Source organism: Gadus chalcogrammus, chromosome 14 (assembly GCF_026213295.1).
Source record: "Gadus chalcogrammus isolate NIFS_2021 chromosome 14, NIFS_Gcha_1.0, whole genome shotgun sequence".
NCBI classification, from domain to species: Eukaryota; Metazoa; Chordata; class Actinopteri; order Gadiformes; family Gadidae; genus Gadus; species Gadus chalcogrammus.
In genome coordinates, this window is record NC_079425.1 from 22,823,886 (window position 1) to 22,836,609 (window position 12,724).

Sequence of the window (12,724 nt, forward strand, 5' to 3'; positions counted from 1 at the left end):
GTAATAATATATTGTGCCACTATTAAGCCCACACCTTGGTGTTTCATTACCGGCTCTTTATGAAAACACTATTATTCAGTCGAATTAATCATAATGACAGAGCTGGTTTTCTATGGAATGATTGAAGACGTCGCCACCAACGCTGAGTATCTCTTCATGGATTGCTCGACAAACAATCCAGACAAGATACAAAAAAGTCACCGCTACCTCGGGGGATACTGCCAGTACAAATATTATAAACATGCCGGCCTTCTCCTTAAAGACCATGCGCTCTGAAACACAGAAAATAAAAACTCAAATCCTATAATCCATACGCGGGGATCTGTTGCTGTGATATTTATTGCGCGGTGCTATTGTTATTACAGCCAGCGGATGTGTTTTGAGTTGTCGTTGAAATCATTCGATCAATCATATTGGGAATCAGGCGGGCTGTGGGGTATTGACATCCCCTGAACCTAAGGAGCGCAGTGCATTACCGAGTTATTATTCAGCGGTGGCCTCGCATACGTCCTGGTCCGAGGGGGGCTGGAGGTGGGCTAGGCTGTGGTGTGGCGCAGATTGGCTGCCATGTGTGTAGATACCCAGGGTGGAGTACCAATATTGATCCGGGCCGCCCGCCTCCCTCTGTGTTATTAGAAAATTAAACCTTCGGCACATCTGGTCCTGGGGCCAGGGGGACGACCGCCAAAAGAGCGGCAATAAAAACAGAGAGCAGTGATCCCTCCAGTATCAAATAAGTAGAGAGTCATAACTCAGCGCCAGGTAAACAATGGCAGTCAAACAAACTCCCTCAAGGTTCCCACCTGTCTACAGCCAAATTACCTGCCTTGTTTCTTTCAGGAATGGTGTGTGTGTGTGTGTGTGTCTGTATGTGTACGCACATGTGTTTGTGTGCGTGTGTGTGTTTATGTATACACCTGTGTTTGTGTGTGAGAGAGAGAGAGAGAGAGAGAGAGAGAGAGAGAGAGAGAGAGAGAGAGAGAGAGAGAGAGAGAGAGAGAGAGAGAGAGAGAGAGAGAGAGAGAGAGAGAGAGAGAGAGAGAGAGAGAGAGAGAGAGATTGAGGGGAAGACAGTGAGAGAGAGACCATGCATATTATTGTAGTGTGGCTAACAGAGGACATTTTGCTGCAAAACTTCCTCAGGGTGTGTGTGTGTGTACACACATATGTTTGTGTGAATGCGGGAGTTTATGTATAGACTTGTGATTGCGCCAAATAGAGAGAAAGAGATACAGGTGGAGACAGAGACAGACAGACAGACAGACAGACAGACAGACAGACAGACAGACAGACAGACAGACAGACAGACAGACAGACAGACAGACAGACAGACAGACAGACAGACAGACAGACAGACAGACAGACAGACAGACAGAGGTGGAGACCAAGAGCCAGAGAGAGAGATAGAGGTGAAGACAGAGACAGAGAGAGGGAGAGAGAGACAGGGAGGTAGAGAGAGAGAGAGAGAGAGAGAGAGACGATGCATACGAGTATAATATGGCTGGCAGAAGAAAATGTTCTATAAAACTTCTCTATAAACGACGTGATACAATAAATCCGAGGCAGGGCTCTTCGGTCCCTCCAACAGGTCTCTGGACCGGGTCCAGGACCAACCTGAGGCATTACCAGGAATACAGACCCTCAGCTATCACTGAACTGAGCCATTCCCAACGCTAAGCCATGTAGTGCTTCTATTGGGAACAGTGTTATTAAAAAACACCAGTGTACAAAACAGGATCATTTGTGGTGTGGTGGGGGGGGGGGGGGGGTGGTGTGTTCATGTGAAGAAGTTTGCGGATGGTTGCGGAAGCAAAACAGGCTTTTTGTAGTGCTGGAAGATTGAGCAATTGCAGGGAAATCAGGCATGATGACCCCTGTGTATCACAAGTAGGAGGAGACGAAAAAAGAGACATGTGATGGGAAATGAAAGGGAATAGAAGCCACTGCCTAACCCGTTGGCCAACACAGTGGTAGGGTGACAGAGAAATCAGGGCAATCTTTGATAAACATGTGTATGAAAGGCATCGCGGGGCGTGCAGGAAACATGGGGATGCATTACGTTCTCCACGACACGACTCCGATTCCCGACTGAATCACAGAGACACGAGTAAAGACAGGAACCCGTTTGACGGCGCAAAATCCCCCCAATAAGGTGCGTGCACTTGGGCCGCGCGAAGACGCCCGCTCCCCGATCCTCCTCTTGGGGGAAAGCGTTGCTGCCAAGTTGCTTGTAAAGTTGTGATATTTTCGACTTTGAACCAGCATGACGTAAGGCGCCACCAATAGACGAGCAGTACGGCCCAAACTAGACAGAGCTTTTAAGCAGGATTATTAAAGGAAAAGAGGTTGATGTTTTAAAACCCCACGAGGCCCTGGGGTACTCCGAGCCGGGCCTGGTGAGGCACAGGGCGTCCCGTCGCGTCTCCAGCGAACGCACCTTCAGCCTTACAGCATCGGCACCAGGCCAGCGATGCTTAGAACGTTTTAGATCTGCATGCCATGCGCCCTGAATCCTTTCTGCATCCCTTCTCCCATCACATCCCTCTCTGTGCATTATGAGTGCCGCCGCCCCCCCCCCCCCCCACCCCCGCACTGTATCAAGACAAGTCATTTGCCAAAATCCCCTCCGAAAAAAACCTGCATTCCCAAACGCATGGAAGTGTCATTATGAATTTCCTTTTCAGCACCGGGGCCTACAGTATCTGACTCAGAATACTGATTTGAAATGAGAGTAATTGCCTCTGGCGGGGCTATTCAGGGCTGTGTCTCGCGTAGCAAGAACATCCTCCTCCTCCTCGCGATGAAGGAGACGGGAGGAGGAAAGTCGCACCGAGAGCCCTCCTCCTCCTCTCCTCCCAGTTAGATGAGGTCACCCCCAGCCTGCTTTGTATATTAATGATGCAACAGCGTGGGTTTATTGGACACCATGCCCCTCAACCCCCAGTGAAGAGATAGAGTCACAGAGATAGAGGTAGAGAGAGAGAGAGAAAGGGACAGGGAGGGAGAGAGATGCAGAGACAGAGAGAGACAGACAGACAGGAAGACAGAGAGAGATACAACAGGGAGACAGTGAGATACAGAGAGAGAGACACAGACAGGAAGACAGAGAGAGACAGAGAGAGACACACACAGACAGTGATGACAGATAGACACAGAGAGAGAGAGAGAGAGAGAGAGAGAGAGAGAGAGAGAGAGAGAGAGAGAGAGAGAGAGAGAGAGAGAGAGAGAGAGAGAGAGAGAGAGAGAGAGAGAGAGAGAGAGAGAGAGAGAGACACAAAGACAGAGACAGAGAGAGCGAGAGACTGCCAATGGTTTGCTACGTCCCGATATAAAAGATAACAACCTGAGATAGAACGAGTGTGAATAGAGCGCGATAGGAGGAGTGAGAGCAGATAGGGAGCGCGTCTGTGTGTGTGATGGAGTGAGTGTGTGTTCACATGCGTGTCCGTCTGTGTGAGTGAATGTGTCTGTCTGTGTGATGGAGTGAGGTTGTGTGATGGAGTGAGTGTGTGTTCACATGCGTGTCCGTGTGTGTGTGTGAGTGAATGTGTCTGTGTGTGTGATGGAGTGAATGTGTGTTCACATGCGTGTCCGAGTGTGTTTGTGGGCGTGTGTATGTGAATGTGAGTGTGTGTTTGTGCCTGTGTGTATGTTTGTGAATGTGTGTGTGTTTGTGTGTGTGAGTTAATGTGTGTGAGTAAATGTGTGTTTGTGAGAGAAGGTGAATGTGTGTGCATATGTCTATAAGTGTCATTCACATGCATGCAGAATGTGTGTGTGTGTGTGTGTGTGTGTGTGTGTGTGTGTGTGTGTGTGTGTGTGTGTGTGTGTGTGTGTGTGTGTGTGTGTGTGTGTGTGTGTGTGTGTGTGTGTGTGTGTGTGTATGCGTGTGTGCGTGCGTCCGTGTGCGTGTGTGCGTGTGCCGGTGTGTGTGTTTGTGTGCGTGTCGGTGCGTGTGTGTGTGTGTGTGTGTGTGTGTGTTTGCCAGGCAGACAGGAGAGAAGGAGAGGTGTTTGACTGTGGAGGCGCTGAGGCGGCGGAGACTGGGGGAGAAGGAGAGAGGAGCAGAGTCTGGTCTACAGCGTGGATCAGCACAGGCGCTGTGCCTTTAAAGCTCCTGGCCCCGCCTCCCACGGAGCCAAGTGGAGCAGCAGAGTGGTGCTGGCAGGATCCGAGCCCCACGATCAACTCTGGCATCAGCCTCCCTTCAGCAGCGAGCGCAGAGCGGCGAGCGAGGAGGACACCGCCAGGGACGAGGGAAGAGGGAAGAGGACGAGAGAGAGGGAGAGGGACACACACACGCACGGGGCCAGGTGGAGGCAGCGTCTCACACACACACACACACACACACACGCACGCACGCACACGCACGCACGCCGAGCAGAACGCACCGGAGAGGGAGACGAGGAGAAGAGGCGAGAGGGGAAGGAGGGGGGAAGAACGGTTGATTAGGGAAAAAATATAAGCATCAGAGCGAAGGACGGAGCGGCGGCGTTCGGCGGAGTCACATGAGCGGTGCGTCTCGGCCGTCTCCTCCTCCTCCTCCCGTCTGCTCCTGCTTGCCGCTCCCCGCCATGCGGCCCACGCCGGCGGCCGTGACGTGGGCTACCGCGCTCGCAACGACGGCGCCCTCCGCTGAGCCACGGTAGCGACCGACAGCGCTCCCATTCCATCCCCGGGCTCGCCAGCTCGCCATCCTCCGTCGGCTTCCAGTCCCTCTCCTCCCTCTCCCTCCCTCCCTCGTTCGCTCGTTCGCTCTTGCTCACTCACTTTCTCTTTCTGCCTCTCCCCCTCTGTTCCTCTCTCTCTCTCCTCCCTCTCCCTCCTCTCTCTCTCTCTCTCTTCTCTCGCTTCATCCCGGCACGGCTCGGAGTGACATCAGGGCCATTTATTGTTCTGTCCTCCCTGTCTCCTCCACAGCTTCATGCTCCACTTCCACACCTCCACTGATGAGACGGTGCGATGAAATAAAGCGCCGTTGGAGGAGCAGTAAGCTGTCACGACAGTAAGTAGGGGCGGGAGTCTGCATGTGTGCGTCTGTGATTATTATGTGTGAGAGCAAGTGTGACAGAGAGAACAGCAAGACACTGGAACGGTGGAATGTCAGTGTGTGTGTGTGTGCGTGTGTGTGCGTGTGTACGTGTGTGTGTGTGTGTGTGTGTGTGTAACAGATAAATTGAGAGTGCTGAAAATGTAGCAGGTTTTGTGCAGCCTTGATGAGCTATGGACGTAACTACTGCACATTTCACTAAGAAAAGGTAAGTGAAAGTGTGTTAATGTGTTTATGGTTGTGTGCGTGTATTTGTCCGTCTATATGTGTGTGTGTGTGTGTCTTGGTATGTGTGCGTGATTGTGTGTGAGCTTTTCTTTATGTGTGTGTGTGTGTGTCTTTGTATGTGTGCGTGATTGTGTGTGAGCTTTTCTTTATACGTGTGTGTGTGTGTGTGTGTGTGTGTGTGTGTGTGTGTGTGTGTGTGTGTGTGTGTGTGAGTCTGTCTCTATCCGCGTGTGTGTGTGTTTCATGCGTGTGTGTGTTCTCTGTATCGGTGTGTACGGCTGTAGTGCTGTAGGGGGAACGCGCTGTCGGATGGGAGCTCTGCTTCTTGTGATCGTCTCTCTGTCCTCCGTCGTTTCAATTCACTCCAGCCAGAGGCATGGTCCATTCCAACGATAGCAATAGTCACAGGAATGGTATAGATAGGATGCAAGGGGAGAGAGAGAGACAGAGTTAGAGTAGGGGAGAGAGAGAGAGAGAGAGAGAGAGAGAGAGAGAGAGAGAGAGAGAGAGAGAGAGAGAGAGCAAGAGTGAGAGAGAGAGCAAGAGAGAGAGAGAGAGGTAGTCGAGAGAGAGAGAGAGGTAGTCGAGAGAGAGAGAGAGGTAGTCGAGAGAGAGGTAGTCGAGAGAAAGGTAGTCGAGAGAGAGGTAGTCGAGAGAGAGAGAGAGAGAGAGAGGTAGTCGAGAGAGAGAGAGAGAGAGAGGTAGTAGAGAGAGAGAGAGAGAGAGAGAGAGAGAGAGAGAGAGAGAGAGAGAGAGAGAGAGAGAGAGAGAGAGAGAGAGAGAGAGAGAGAGAGAGAGAGAGAGAGAGAGAGAGAGAGAGAGAGAGAGGTTGAGCCAGAGTGAGTGACGGATTATAAACGAATGCCTTCTCGTCCCATCTGTCCAGGTGCCACATGTGATTGGCCAGCATACACTGTGCAGTAGCGTCGTCCTGGAGGTGGCCGCCAGCTCCGGTTCGCTCGCTGTTTCGTGGTGCCCCTCTGGGAGCCTTTCATGGGATTTATCTTGTCCGGCTGGGCAACGCACGGAGCTCCCCTGCTTCCCCTGAACCGAGTCTACCGAGGAAATATACAGTACACGGATAAGAAGTGAAATAATTAACCAATCACAGTACACGGAGGCAGACTGGGTTCCCTTAGCAACAACTGAAGGAGAGAAGAGAATCCTTTTCTCTTTCTCCTCTCTTTTCTCCTCTCTTTTTCTTTTTTCATCTGGGCACGCCCCTGCGGACCGGCGTGGGCCAGATTCGGGGGGGGGGAGGAGGACGCAAAGACAGACGGGAAGGACGGACGCTTCCTGCCCTTGTGTAAGAGTAAAGTCCACCCTGGTGATCTGGTGTTTCATCGCCCCCATGGTTTGTTATAGAGACACACTCTCGCCAAAAGTTACATCGTTCCAAGTGAGAAGTTGGCGGATCCCGTCCTGTTGAGAGCGGATCCTGTCCTGCTGACAGCGGATCCCTATCTGCCAAGAGTGGATCCCATCCCGCTGAGTGCAGATCCAGTCCAACTTGTAGCGGATCCCGTCCAACCGGGAGTGGATCCAGTCAGACTGCGGGCAGATCCAGTCCAACTGGGAGCGGATCCAGTCCAACTGAGAGCGGATCCAGTCCTATTGAGAGCAGATCCAGTCCTATTGAGAGCAGATCCAGTCCTGTGAGCAGATCCAGTCCTGCTGGGAGCGGATCCCGTCCAACTGGGAGCAGATCCCTTCCTGCTGAGAACGGATCCAGTCCTGCTGAGAGTGGATCCCGTCCTGCTGAGAGAAGATCCAGTCCAACTGGGAGCGGATCCAATCCTGCTGAGAGCGGATTCCCTCCTGTGAGCAGATCCAGTCCTGCTGGGAGCAGATCCAGTCCTAGTGGGGCTACTGAGAGAACCCTAGCAGACGTTTGCCTTTCTCCCAGAGGAGACGCACAGAATATTCAGTCATCATTTTCAAGGAAAATGGAAACATTGGGCAGTTCAATTTGATTTGAGACGTTTCTACAGAATCTGGATTTCTCATTATTTGGCTTTTTCCTCAGGAGAGTGGTACGCTGTAAGGAGGAGTATTCTTTCATTTTCAGCCCCCCCCAACCCCCACAAGAGAGCGTATTCTTCACCAAAGGTGCTCATTAGAGGACAATGTTTTCCCCACTGACAACCAACAATGTAGAATGTGATCATTCTGCGCTTTAATAAACTGCGTGGAGCTCTATTTTTCTATCTCCTGGCCTGGATATCTCATCTCACGGTATGACGTTCCACTGGACCGAAGCTTGACTCTCTTTGCTTGTGTTTTAGTTTTTTTTTACACTAACCCCCACCGTTATGACTGTGTTTAACCAATCCCACAAAAAAAAAGACGATGACCAGGTCTGGTGAGAGAAAGAGTACTTCCATCTAAAAATAGGCAAGAATCTTCAAAAGCACTTCCTGTGGGGCCGGCCATAACGCACACACTGACGCGAGATGAGTCGGCTCAACGTGACGATGATGTGAGAGCTTCGTCCTTCCTCAAGCCCGTCTGTCCGTCCGTGCGTTCCTCTCTCTGGATTTAATCGTTGAACCTTCCCCCCCCTTCCCATATGCTCCTCTCCTCTTCTTATATGGAAGCATCAAGCAGAGGCTATGGATGTCACAGCGTGAACCCGGGGAGGCAGAGCGGGCTAGGCAAGGTCTTTCGGCTGCCCGGGTGCTTTTTAAGATGTTGAGGCTTCCCAGTGCGCGAGGGGCCCCTGTTCGGATCATTTGCACCGAGGCTCCCTGTGGCCAAAGACATGGACCCCGAGACGGCTCCCCCATGCCCACCTCCTGCTCCTCACCCTGCCGGCCCCTGGCCCCACGTCACGCTGTGAAGGATGTCCCTCAGCAGAGCTCCGGCCCGGGACACCTATGAGAGCCCAAGCCCGCGAGAGCGCATCCGCAGCCACATGAAGATGGTGATCCAACAGCTGGACGGCATTCTCAAAGAGCTCAAGGATGTGGCCAAGGAACTCCGGGAGGTGAGCTTCATTAGCCGGCCAAGATCAGTGGCCTTTTTTGTTCCAGTGGGGGCTGGGGGTTTGGGGAGAGTGAGGGAGGCGAGGGGATTTAAGGTTTGAAGTGCATGCGCCTCCTCAAGAGAGGGCTGTGCTGAATTAAGTGAAAAAATCATCTCTGAGCCCTGGAAATAATCTTGATTAGGGTTGGGAATACATGAGATCCCCCTTTAAGATTCTCCGGGCTGTCATTCACTTGGTATCAAAGGGCTTCCTTATCGGCGAGCATGCGAGTGTTGTCCATGTCTTCGGCGTCCTCTGAAAGGCTCAGTAGATAAAAGACCTTAATGAAGAGGTATTGAACAGCATGTGCAAAAAAAAGAGATGAAGTCAGTCTGGCAGGAGGTGGGCTTCGCCAAGAAACAGGATGTAGCACTGCATTAGTTATATAACCATTTTGTTCACCTCTGCTGTAGTCCTACTGTATTTTTCTCAACTGCCATGGTAACACACGGAAGTGATTGGAGAGAATGTGTGTCTGTACACACTTCAGTGGAAGATCAACAAAGAAATATCATCTCGGTGTGTGTGTGTGTGTGTGTGTGTGTGTGTGTGTGTGTGTGTGTGTGTGTGTGTGTGTGTGTGTGTGTGTGTGTGTGTGTGTGTGTGTGTGTGTGTGTGTGTGTGTGCTTGTGTGTGTGTGTAGCTTTACCTGTGTGGTAGGGTTGCAGTTGCAAAAGCATCTGCCCACGAGAGTGTCCGTAACTGCATTTATATAATGGTTGACACAAACAGAGTACATCTGGTTCTGCACTCTGCCTTGTGCGTGAGCGTGTGTGTATGTTTGTGCGTGTGCGTTTCCAGGTTCAAACAGTATACCTCCTGCCTTGTAATAGTACTGAGCTCATCCTGCAGAGATCCACAGCAGAAGCGTAGAAAGACAGACTGATTAACACAACCCCCTCCCTTCTCTTCATGGCCCATCGCGATCACAGAGAATTTGTGGAGTGCTGTGGTTAAGAGTCAACACAGGCCCACACGTGGTTTGCCAGCAGGTGTGTACGACACACGCGTGCACGTTCATAGGTGCGTAGCGCTGCATATGCATGAAGGAAGAACGTACGCATCTGTGTGTGTGCAAGAGAGTGTGTGTGTATGTGGGGAGGGAGGGGGTGTTCAAGGATTAATCCTGTTTCCTTACTTGCTGTGGAAGGAGGGCTTTAAGCTGACTGTGTAGTGCCATAACTCACCCCACCACCACCACCACCACCACCACCACCACCACCACCACCCAACTCCCCCCCCTGCCCACAACACACCCATCCCTCCCATCTTCTACCATCACACAGCCCGCCCCTTCCCCAGTTCCCTGGCTGGCCAGGGCCGCTCCCCTCCCTCCCTCCCTACCTCCCTACCTCCATCCCTCCCTCCCTCCCTCCCTCCTCTCTCGCCTCCTCTCTCCATGCTGTACTCGCACGGGTAGGGAGGTCCAAGGGCAGAGCATCCAGCACTCCCCTTCAGTGGCAGGCCGGGGGAAGCTGACCCGCATGCTGCAGTGATTGATGGTTATATGCTGGCTGCAAGTAAAATAATGCTGGCTGGAGCTATTTATAAAACAAAAACACAGCCTGTAACTCTGCCAGCACCAGCGTCTAACACAGTTCCTCTCCCAGACCCTATTAGTGTTCTCCAGCGAGCGGGGCCTCGGCACCGGATCCCCTTTTTATGCTTTCTCCCCGGGAAGCACAAAAGTCCATGCGGTGAAAAGTGGTAGGAATCAAAAGGAGCCGGCGGTGGCAGGCGCTGAGGTGGTGTCGATATCCTGTAATTAGCTGATCTGTGTGATTGCGGACTGTTCCAACTCGAGATGCCGTAGCGGGGGGGGGGGGAGACTCACTGTTGTAAGCCGTGATGCGTGACAGCCTAATGTTCCATAAAATCTCTTATTCTTGGCCACATTAATGGAACAGTGTAATAGATAACAACTGTCACATAAATACATGACAAATCGGCCGCACAGATGTAAAAACAACGCATGGAAGGAGTCGCAATGGAAGGGGAAGCGGGTTGCGGTTGATCCGGTTGCGTGTGGTGGTGGTGGTTTCTGTAGCGTGTGGCTGGTATTTTCTGGGGAATGGAGCACAGTAATCCATTGGAAGAGATTGGGAGGATTATTACCCATAAAGTCTCTGGGGAACTGGTCTTATTTCGGAGCGCAGCCTGTGGGGTTAAAGCACCACTTTCCAGCCGGGATGAAGGCTTGTGTACCAGCCGATTCACCCTGACACGGGCCAATTTACGCCAAAGTCTTGATGCGGTGGTGGTCACCCCAAAGCACTTTTTGTTTCATTGTTGTTACAAAAGGGGTCATGTTCTTATTTTTCCATCCAACAAAAATTAAGAACAACAAAAAGCACCAGGCAGGGCCAACAGAACTACATTAGAGTCGGCCCGGCTGTAAAGTAACAATGACTTCAATAGTCCTGATGTAAAACGGCTTGCTGACCAACGGAAGTGTCATGATCGCAACAATGCGTTTCCAGCAACAAACGTACACAAAACCCCAAATTCAGATAAAAAACTGGAATAACGCCTTTGACATGGTAATAATCAGCTTACAGAGTCGGCACATTCGGTCCATATTCCCATAGCCCATTTGTCAAACATTGTCAGCCATTTTGAGACTACAGAAATAACATTACACAAATGCTAATTCCAATAAGTGCCAGGAGGAAGATCTCTCTGCGCTCTCTCATCTGTCCACATCAAAAGAATAATACAACAAGATGTCACGTAATTATTAACATTGATTGACAGATGCCATTGAAGCTGTAAAAAAAAAAAGGTCCAATAGAAGTGATGTCTATTGGTCCTCAATTCCCTGCTTCGGTGTCACAACTTAACAGTAATGGTTCAGGGTGTTCCATGACCAGCTCAATAGCCAGCTAAATAGCTAGCTAGTCTTTGGCAGGCTACCTTTATGCAGCCATCATATCAAGAGACTAAATTTCTGGAGTGCATTTGATTCTATTTAGTCGGTAATCATAACACAATTTCTTCGCAGTGGTACTTTCACCAAACCGTTGCTTCAAAGCGAGCTCTGTGCAGACAGAGTTGAAGCATATACTGGGCAAAATATCTTTGAAGACACAATGACGAGGGATAAATTCACAGTAGTACAGACGCCAAGAACTGCGCAGCATTATTATATTACACTGTAGGAAAAATACTTAGTATTGCTTCTTTCAAGCGTTAAGCTTAAATATTGAAATCTGTCTCTCATGATCCGCTGATTTTGTTGTTGTAGTTGTGTTAACAAGGCTTTAACCAACTCCTGTTTACAGTTCATGTGTCGCATAGTCCACTCCTGAGCAAACATTTATTCCTGTCTTTAGTGGAGGTCTACCTATGTCGATGGTTTGTTATAAGCTGGGATCATGGATAAATGGATAATTTTTATCTAAGGCCTAGATTTCCAGTCGACATTTTCAGTGCTCTCAGGGGATCTTCAAATAATAACAATGACAATAGCAATCTTGGCATTACAATAATTGAGCTTGGGTGTCGTTTTTTTTTATAAATATTTGTATTTATACTTTAAATACTTAAAAAAAAAATGTATTACTCGATCATTATCTTCATCTTTTGGGGTCTTCTCCTAGCCCATTGATGAGTTAAGAGGGGGTTAGACATCATAGGACGTCTATGATGATGTACATTGGGGCTCAATATTTGATTCTGGTACCTTTCGGCTGGATATCAAACATCCTCACCACTATATTTGTCCCCCTGATCTGATTATGTAGAGACTGATTAATTTAGGAAATTAATGATTCAATATTGTTTTAAATTTCCAGATGAGAATGAGGAATATTTGGGTGCACATCTGGTCAGTAAAATATTCAATGTTGATTGAAATAAACGGGCTCATTTGTGTTGTTTGTGATGCCCTCTTGAACACACCACTACATCCATTGGCAGTTAAACAATTTCTAATCATTTCAAAATCCTTAAGCTGGCTGGCTGCTCAACAAAAAGAGAAACACGCTGAATAAGGTCTGCCACGTTACCCACATTTGTGGTACAAGGAAGCACAAGGTTCTCACAAGGCCAGGGTTTCTTATTCAAGCTTTTCAAAACAACATAAAGGTAGCAGTTACTCATTATGGCGAGCTAGTTGCTTGAATCAAACATGACTCAGCGCAAAGCCAATGATTGAAAACACATTGAAAAGAGTACAGATTGTGTACATGGCTGTTGCGATGATTGTGTGATTTTGTACAAGATCTAAACCCCATCATCCACGCATCATGAAACAGCTCCTCCCAATCACAGATAGAATCTTCTCTTCAATGTCAAATCCCAAATTTTGCATTTAAGCACACGCACGGTCTCTCGTGAAGACGGCGTGTTTACGGAGAGATGAATCGGGTGGGATCTGGGGGGTTATGACTCAGATGGTTCGTACGCTGATAGTCGATCTG

The 12,724-nt window shown here is 49.7% G+C and overlaps 1 protein-coding gene across 1 annotated transcript in view; it reads left to right on the forward strand.

Moving 5' to 3' along the window:
- Positions 1-8,120: 8,120 nt before the first annotated feature.
- The window catches only part of insyn1 (inhibitory synaptic factor 1), a 37,453-nt gene continuing 32,849 nt past the window's right edge, over positions 8,121-12,724 (forward strand). The window contains exon 1 of the mRNA XM_056608701.1: positions 8,121-8,264. Within this exon, the coding sequence (XP_056464676.1) occupies positions 8,121-8,264 (144 nt within the window). The remainder of the gene's footprint in view (positions 8,265-12,724) is intronic.